An 8,581-nucleotide genomic window follows, 5' to 3' on the forward strand; every position below is an offset into this window, starting at 1 on the left:
TTCTTCTTTGGAATGGGTATGCCTGTGATCCTGCAGATGACCTTGCCTCTGGAAGGCCTTGTGGCAGATGTCACACGTGTATGGCCTCTCACCCGCGTGAAAGATAGGATGTAAAGATAGGATGTCCCTGGCCAGATGACGGCTCCCTGACAGAGGCTTAGGTGTCGGAGCTGCTGGTGAAGTAGGTGGCGAGGAGCTGAGTCAGTGGGGCCCTTTCCCCAGTGTGGTCGAGGTAACCCTAGCAGAGCGGGGAGGCTGACCTCTGGGTCATGCACACAAGGCAGATAATGTGTGCTATTTAATGAGTGTTGACGTCTCCATTTCCTGTTCCAGTCACGGAGGACCCAGTCAAAGACTGGAAGACAGTTCTGGTTCTTGGTTGGGCTGGAAGAACCCACGGTCCATTCATGCTTTCAGTTCCCAGCTGCTTTGCATGGCTCCTCCCTCACCTCTTAGGTTTCAAAACCCTGACCGGGCTGCTGGCCTTCAAGATCCGCTCCACGGAATTATCTGCCCTACTGGTCTGCCCTGCTTGTCTTTCCTCCCCACCAGCAACAGAATTTGGACCATCCACATCATCCTGGGGATGGAAAGCAGCATGAGGATGATGTATCCAGGAAGCCCCTTACAGGACATGTTTGGGACCTGGCCTTGCCGCGGGATGCAGAAACTTTTAGCGCCTTAACCTTTTCCATTGGCATAGACCTCCTCTACACCAGGACAGAGGGAACTCTGGTTATTGTGGTAAAACAAAGGCAGCCCATCTTTTTACTGGGAAGGTAAGAGTGAGTCAGTGAAAGAGCTTGGGAAGGAGGATAAAGAACAGGAGGCACGGAGGCACTGTGCCCCTCAAACCACCCGTCAGGAAAAACGTAACACACATGTGCCTGCCTTTTAAGCTTTGCCTGGGGTCTAGGGACTGGTTTCCTCCAAATCACGTAACAGGCTTGTGCTACATGAACTGTTTGATCTTCTGGACCAAAAGTAGTTTCCAACTAGAAACTAATTACTCTTCTCTTACTAATTTATGAAGAGTTAAATCCCAAACTGACTTTGCCTCTAGGTTTGGATAAATTGTTACTAAAAAGAAGTGCTGGCAGATACTTTCTATGCCTATGTGTCTAACTTTAGCTATTTTCTTTGAGGTCTACCTCCTACCACTGCCTACGTTTCATGTCCCCCTTCTAGTCCTACTCAACCAAGATTATATTAGACATTACATTATATAATAATGGCCATTTCAGTCCTCTCTCCTAACCACATGCAAGCTTTCAGAATGGGTTCCTGTCTGTCTGTAACTTCCACAGAGCCTAACAGGTACCAAATACTAGCTTACTGGCCGATTGTCAATGAATACTGCCCACTTGTCATAAAATTCTAAGTATCAATTCTCTACAGGCACTAAAACAAAACATTTCCTAATCTCACAAAACTCCTGAATCTTTAGTGGAATCTCAGAGTTCCTCAAGATTGCATGAAAGTGCATAAGATCAGGTGGGATTATGAAAGCATTGATCTAAGCCACCACTTTGGAGCCCCCAGCACCAGGGCATGAGGTAAGATAAAAACAAATGGGTAAACGCTGCAGAGTTTGAAAACCAAGACTTTAAGCATTGTAGGTACTCCTATGATATAAAGTAGACTATGACATTCAGAAGCTGGGCCAGTGAGTTATAAATGAGTCCTGCTAGAAAACGTGCATTTCTGGTCTTACGTTTAAATCCACATAGCAGTAAGAATTCAAAAAAACATGGTGCATTAAGTGGTCTTTATTGAGATTTCACATTCGGTTATCTTCATTATCAGTTCTTCAGTTAATTGTACAAGTATGATAAGTTATTTTATGTCTGACGTGGGAATTTAAATGTAAAATAAATACAAAATACATTTGTGGTTTAATGAACACTCAGTGAAGCTTTTTTTTTCTGAGGTATTCCTTTCAGTCTGGTTTTATCCCAGATCTTTCTTTTTACTTCCCATAGGAAAAGTCTATTAAACCACACAATGGATCTGGAACCAATGATCTTGAGTTTTAACTACATTAGACGTATTTTTTGATCTCATCATACAACACCAGTACAAAAGCTCCACCCATGCCTCTCAACACATTGGACCAGGCACCTTTGAAGAAAGCCTTGGCTCCTTCATCTTTTGCAATCTTCCTCCAGCAGTCCACCGTCCCCGTGTACATAATATCAGCTGTGGAAACAAATGTTGGTTAAGGGCTCTGTAATTCTGGAGGAGAGGCTTTTCCTCTGAAAGACCTCTCCACACTGTTAGAAAATCAGTCACTTGAGCTCTGAGCCCAACCTCTATGTGGGATCCACCTAGACACAAACCTTCCTTGCATAACTGTCAGGCAGCGTCTCTTGTCAATCCTACTCCTTCCACCCAAGATCAGGTGAAGAACTTGGGCAGTTAACCAGCTAACTCTCACACACATGGTCAAACTGTGAAACAGGAGGGGATGGGGTGGAGCGGAAGTACTAATAAGCTGGGTTAGTCCCCCTTTTTCTAGAGAAGAAAAAAATTTATGGGCAGAGTCTCAAATTATACTGCCCAAGATAACACAGTTAAAAGAGATACAACTATTAGGTTTAAACATACAGAACTAATATTTGACTTTTTGATGGTAAAAAATGGCAATTTCATGTTTCAACCTACAGAAACCAAGACAGTTTCGGGCCATGTCACCCAACAAAAGCACCCTCTCCCACTAACACTTGTAGTAAGAGCTAGATAACAAAAGCAAGAATTATTTTTAAGTAAATTAGCTAATTTGCTGTATTTCTGTACCTAGACTCTAGGGGAAAAGGACCTACAGCCTCTATATTAAGTTCACCTCTAAAGATCTCATTTTTGACATTCTTATCTCTGATAGAAACATTCCTTTCTCTAAAGGAACAGCTGATAGTGTTGGGGGGCTGACCGTAAAGTCTTTCCTAAGTTCTTATCACATAATTTTAACAGTGAAGACTAGAAAGAGCGCTGAACAGTGTTCTCCTTGGGCAGAGGGATCTGAGATCAGCAGGTGTCAGGCTTACCCCCTTTCCGGCCAGACTGCATCATCATCCTACGGCGGACAGTGTCAAAAGGGTAGGACACCAGCCCTGCAACCGCTGTCACGCTTTGGGCAATCATCCAGCTCACAATAATGTGCACATTCTTGGGGTCAGGCAACATCCCTGTGAGCAGAGGCAAGAAGCCAAGTGGCTGTGAAGTGATTTCTCCCAGCAGCTCAGCCGGGAGCTAAAGTAGGCATGGCGAAGAGGCTACCATCCCTGCAACTCCAGGCCCTGCCCTTCTCCCCCCGCCCCCAAAGGACCTGCCCCCTGTGGGTGCCTCACAAATAACCAGGCAACCAACCAAGGCTGGGCGCTGCTGTCTAGATCCAGGGAAGCCAGAGCTGTGCCCAGGACACAGGGCCTGTTGGAGTGGCTCCAAGTTCAGCTCAGTCCTTGCCAGAGCTGTGGCAATGGGGGGTGGGAGGGGCTCCCCTTCCTCCTCTCTCAGTAATTCAAGGCCAGAGCTTATTTCAGTAGGGGGCAAGGAGGGCCCTGTAGCTATTTATCTACATCATACCACCTCCTCATTCCGAAGCATCAGGTTAGCCCAGGGACTAGGAACAAAACCAAGATTAATAAAGAGAAGGTCCTTGGTGAGTTACAGACCCCTGGGGACCTTCCTCCTCCCCACTCCGCACCCCCTGAGGCCCCTCTCACCCTTGGCAGTATCATAGACTCCAAAGTAAGCAGCTCTGTAGATAATGATGCCCTGGACAGAGACGCTGAATCCCTGGTAGAGACCCCTCAGGCCATCAGACTTGAAGATCTTGGTGAGACAGTCACCCAGACCACTGAACTCACGCTGGGCGGCACCCTTGCCCACGTCGGCGGCCAACCTGGTCCTAGCAAAGTCCAGCGGGTAGACAAAGCAGAGAGAGGTGGCCCCAGCTGCCCCACCGGAAGCCAGGTTACCGGCAAAGTAACGCCAGAATTGCTTATGCCGGTCCACGCCCCCCAGGAAGATCTGCTTGTATTTGTCCTTGAAGGCGAAGTTGAGAGCTTGGGTGGGGAAGTAACGGATCACGTTGGCCAGGTTACCCCTCCAGAAGGAGAGAAAGCCCTGCTCCTTGGGGATTCTCACCACACAATCAATGATCCCTTTGTACTGCTTCTCGGCACTGATCTGTTTGCTGGCATGCTGGACCTGTGGGGGGAGGGGGGAGGAATTGGTGAGGATGGCCGCAGCAGAGGGAGAAGGAAAGAGGACGAAAGAGGACGGGAGCAAATGCAGTCTACAACTCCTTCGTTTTCTTTCTTAAAAAAAAAAAAAATGTATATATATTTATATGGGATATCAAGCAGATATATTAACTAAATCTGAATAAGTATGTTGGCTACTTGGATAACAAAGCCAAAAAAACCTTCCACTTTGCCTCAATTATCAGGGCACTTGAGAAAAAAGGTTCTTCCAAAGATAAACTGAAAAGACTGCATTGCAAAGAGGCATTTATGCATTGCCTTTTCCGTAGGTGCCAGAACTACACTAGGGGCTTAGCGGGAGGTAGAAATGTTGGGAGAGGCCTGTCCTAAAGCACCTGCTCTGATTTAACAGACCCGATGGGCAGGCAGGAGATCGCGATTTCTGGAGACCAGGATCTCTGCGGAGTAGATACTCTCACAGGAGGAGGAGAATAAATCCACTAGGTATTAGGGCCTGAAAATGTTCAAGTAGATTATCCAAGTAATTGATTATTGGGGGTTTGTTGCTGTGAGCGAGCAATATGTTGGGGTTTTCCTTTATGATAATCTTGACTCCCAAAGTGAGGAGGCCCCGTTTCTCACTGAGGGGACCTTGCCTTTTGGGAGCAAGTAGAGGAAAAAACGGGACGCCCATGATGATGATGATGATAAACCAGAGACCAGACTGCAGGGTTAAAGATGCGGGGGACACACGCGGCAAGACCGTCGGACTCTATTCCGAGAACGGTGTCTTAATCTCTCAAAACCGGCGTTGATCGGCTGTCAAACTGGGGGAATAACGCCTGTATCTTAGAGGCTGTGCGGAGGCAAATGCAGGTGGGCCACTGCCCGGCGCGCGACACCCGGCCGGCGGGACTCCGGAGGTGCACCGGGGCAGGGGGGCGCGGGGCGCGGGGGGCGCGGGGCGCGGGGGCCCGACGGCCGGAAGGTGAGGCCGACCTCGGAGGCGTCCCGGGAGCAGGATCTGGCTGGCTGCGCCCCACTCGGGGTGGGTTTCCATATATAGACACCCGCACGCAGGGCGCCACCCGACACCAGGAATCCGCTACTGACGCTCGACCTGCCTCTCCGCAGAGGGCACCTTCCCGCTCGCGCAGGCCGCCCGGGGCCTGTGGCCCGCAGCACGGAGCCGCCGCGGCCCGGGTCGCCCCCGCGCGCCCCGCCCGCGCCCCCGCGCGCCCCCGCCGCCCGCGCCCGCGCCCCCGCCGCCCGCGCCCCGCCCTCACCTGCAGCAGCAGTTTCACCCTCTCGATGGGGGCGACCGCGGTCTTGGACACGGCAGCGGCGACGCCGCCGGCCAGGAAATCCTTCAGGAAGCTCAAGGCGTGATCGCTCATGGTGACAGCCGGGCGCACACAGCCTCCGCGCGGCCAGGCTCGCCCACCCGCTCTCCGTCCCTGCGCGACGCGAAGGGGCCGCTCGGCTCGCCCCGCAGCCCTCCTTATATGCCCCGCGCGGCCTCTCGCGAGAGGGGGCGGGGCCCCGGGGCCGCGCGCGCCGCGCGCATTGGCTGGGCCGGGGGCCCGCCCCCTTCCCCGTCGCCGCCCCGCCCCCTCCGCGGCAGAGGGCACCCGGGGCGAGGGCGCTTCCGGGAGGCCGGGGTGGGCCGGGGGCTGTGCCCGCGCCTTGGGACGTTTAAAGGGCAAATGCGTGTTATCGGTCCGGGCGAGCGGAGGGAACACCGTGTCTCCGCGGCATGTGGGCCGCGGTATTTATAGCACAAGCAGGGTGAGGCCGGGGCCGACCCGGGGCCGACGCCTCGAGCGGGGCTGGCTTCACCCTCGGGCCCGCCGGGCCCGCCCCAGGCCGTGCGTGGGGTTCCGTTTGGGTTTGGGGATTTTTTTTTTTTCCCCCATCGCCCTCCGTGTAACGGCGTCCCTCACCGCGCTCACTGCTGGGATTGACTGGGGCCTCTTCGGAGTTGTGCGCTCTCCGCAAACAAACGAAGATCCTCCAAAATAAATGCTAACGTCACTGGATGCTGTGGTTACGTCATCATCTGGCAACCTGCCGAATCCCCCCACCCCCACCCCCTCCTCTTCCCTCCATTCAATCGTTATTCTACCGTGAGATACCTCTGTGGCTGGCATTCGGTGCAACCGGGAAAGGGGGGGAGCTCGAGGGCAGAGGGGACTCTAACAATAGGGGCCTTACAGGACACATTTTTTTTTTTTAATTTTAGGAAGAGAGAGCACGCCTGCAAGCAGGAAAGTGGCAGAGGGAGACGGAGAAGCAGGCTCTCGGCTGAGCAGGGAGCCTAATGGAGGCTGCATCCCAGGACCCCGGGCTTAGCACCTGAGCTGAAGTCACCAGCTCAACCCACTGAGCCACCCAGGTGTCCCTAGGACACTTCTTTTGCAAACCCCTTAAGGGCTTCATGTGCTACTCTGTCGTCCGCGCAATCTCAGGGCATATTCTGGGCAGAATGTTCTCTGGCAGCTGGCGGCTTCTGGAGGGTCAGTGCTGTTAGCTTTCCCATCAGAGGAGCTGGGCGACGGGGATTACAAGCAAGGGAAGGTCAAATCCTTGTCTGTATTTGCCTCTTTTTAATAGGCACTGGGCATGGGGGTGACAAATGCTCTCTACTCTTAGGGAAGTGATTGCAACTCTGCATTGGTTTTGTTTTTGTTTTATGCATTCCTATGAACTTTGCTTTTCCTTACCTTTTTTTTTTTTGTAGGCAGTTCACACAGTCATGCAGGTTTTCAAATACAGCTGTTCCATGCCCTAGAATGACTGCAAGTAGTTTTTAACTCCAAACCCTTCACTCAAGTTTCTTCCCAATTTTGTACGTTTGACAGTTTATGCATCTTATTCACAAGCCTGCCGATGAATGCAGACTTCGTGTTAGGTGTTGATTGAACTGCAGCCGTCTGCCGCCCTGGGAATGGAGACTTCAGTAGAGTAGAGGTCACTAGTCAGTCGGGTGCCAGGACCACAAATGGTATGCGTTTATCTGAGGTTGGGCAGGCCAGAGTCCAGAAATCTAGGTGAGCAGTGTGAAAGCTAGCAAATGCAAGTTTACCAAGGTCAGAGCAGGCAGGAGGTCAGGAATTCAGCATGAATAGCAAAGCCATTTGTGGGCAGCCTGGGTGGCTCAGCGGTTTGGCGCCACCTTCGGCCCAGGGTGTGATCCTGGGGACCCTGGATCCAGTCCCGAGAGTCAGGCTCCCTGCATGGAGCCTGCTTCTCCCTCTGTGTCTCAGCCTCTCTCTGTGTGTCTCTCATGAGTAGATAAATAAAATCTTTAAAAAAAAAAAAAAAAGAAAGAAAGAAAGAAAAGAAAAGCCATTTGTGCTTTCACTGAACAAGGACTCTGAGCATTTGTTGTGTACCAGGAACAAAGTTTGGCCCTGCAGATTCAGTATGAATAAAAGATGGTTCAGTCTCCCAAGAAACTCAGTTTAGCGGTGGACATATGCATCACTTATTCAGCTTTATTTATTACAGCTTCACATATAGATTTCCATGGGTTAACCTAATCCACATAATTGTGCGCTGTATTCCATTCTGTTAATATTGAGCAGTTCCCTAAGCCGTTCTCTTTTGTGCATTAGAGATGTTTCATACTTCTACTGCAAAAAAATAATGCTGCTACATACTTTGCATAAATTTCATTTTTCCCTTTTTTGACGTTTCCTTCTCTTTTCTCTTTTGTAAAGTGGAAAGGGTAGATTAAATGTTTTAAAGATGTTTTAGCTCTTGCTACACACTGAGAAGTTGCTCTTCAGAAATAACGCAGCCCACCAGCAGTAAAATGGGCTATAGATCCTCCTCCAACACTGCCTTAAAAAAAAAAAGCATATTTTAGTTATTTGTGCCATTTTATGAATTCTAATTTGCACCTCTCATTGCTATCAAACTGCACGTATCTCATGCAATTCAATTTAGTTTGTCAGGGTTTTCTTTTGTTATAAATTTTTAATCTTCCTTGACTACCTATGCTGTGAAAGCAGAGTATTTATAATTCTGTATATGTTTAGAGCAATAAGTAGGTGTTAAGCACTTTCATTTTGTTATTTTTCTTTTTTGGGGGGGTAAGATTTCTTTTTTTTTAAATAATAAATTTATTTTTTATTGGTGTTCAATTTGCCAACATACAGAATAACACCCAGTGCTCATCCCGTCAAGTGCCCCCCTCAGTGCCTGTCACCCATTCATCCCCACCCCCCGCCCTCCTCCCCTTCCACCACCCCTAGTTCGTTTCCCAGAGTTAGGAGTCTTCATGTTCTGTCTCCCTTTCTGATATTTCCTACCCATTTCTTCTCCCTTCCCTTCTCTTCCCTTTCACTATTATTTATATTCCCCAAATGAAT

At 50.0% G+C, this 8,581-nt stretch overlaps 1 protein-coding gene across 1 annotated transcript; it reads right to left on the bottom strand.

Moving 5' to 3' along the window:
• Positions 1 to 1,751: 1,751 nt before the first annotated feature.
• SLC25A4 (solute carrier family 25 member 4) lies at positions 1,752 to 5,726 on the bottom strand. Its single transcript, XM_072763770.1, has 4 exons — positions 5,492 to 5,726; positions 3,723 to 4,209; positions 3,045 to 3,185; positions 1,752 to 2,199 (listed from the first exon to the last, which is right to left on the bottom strand). The coding sequence occupies exons 1-4, from the start codon at positions 5,600 to 5,602 to the stop codon at positions 2,042 to 2,044; spliced, it is 897 nt and encodes a 298-aa protein (XP_072619871.1). The 5' UTR covers positions 5,603 to 5,726; the 3' UTR covers positions 1,752 to 2,041.
• Positions 5,727 to 8,581: the final 2,855 nt, after the last annotated feature.

This window comes from Vulpes vulpes, chromosome 7 (assembly GCF_048418805.1).
Source record: "Vulpes vulpes isolate BD-2025 chromosome 7, VulVul3, whole genome shotgun sequence".
NCBI lineage: Eukaryota > Metazoa > Chordata > Mammalia > Carnivora > Canidae > Vulpes > Vulpes vulpes.

Coding starts and splice junctions, on each gene's coding strand:
- SLC25A4 (XM_072763770.1), bottom strand. CDS start 5,602: ATGAGCGATCACGCCTTGAGCTTCCTGAAGGATTTCCTGGCCGGCGGC. Junction 4,210..5,491: donor GGGTGAAACTGCTGCTGCAG/GTGAGGGCGGGG, acceptor CTCCCCCCACAG/GTCCAGCATGCCAGCAAACA. Junction 2,200..3,044: donor GCAGTCTGGCCGGAAAGGGG/GTAAGCCTGACA, acceptor TTGTTTCCACAG/CTGATATTATGTACACGGGG.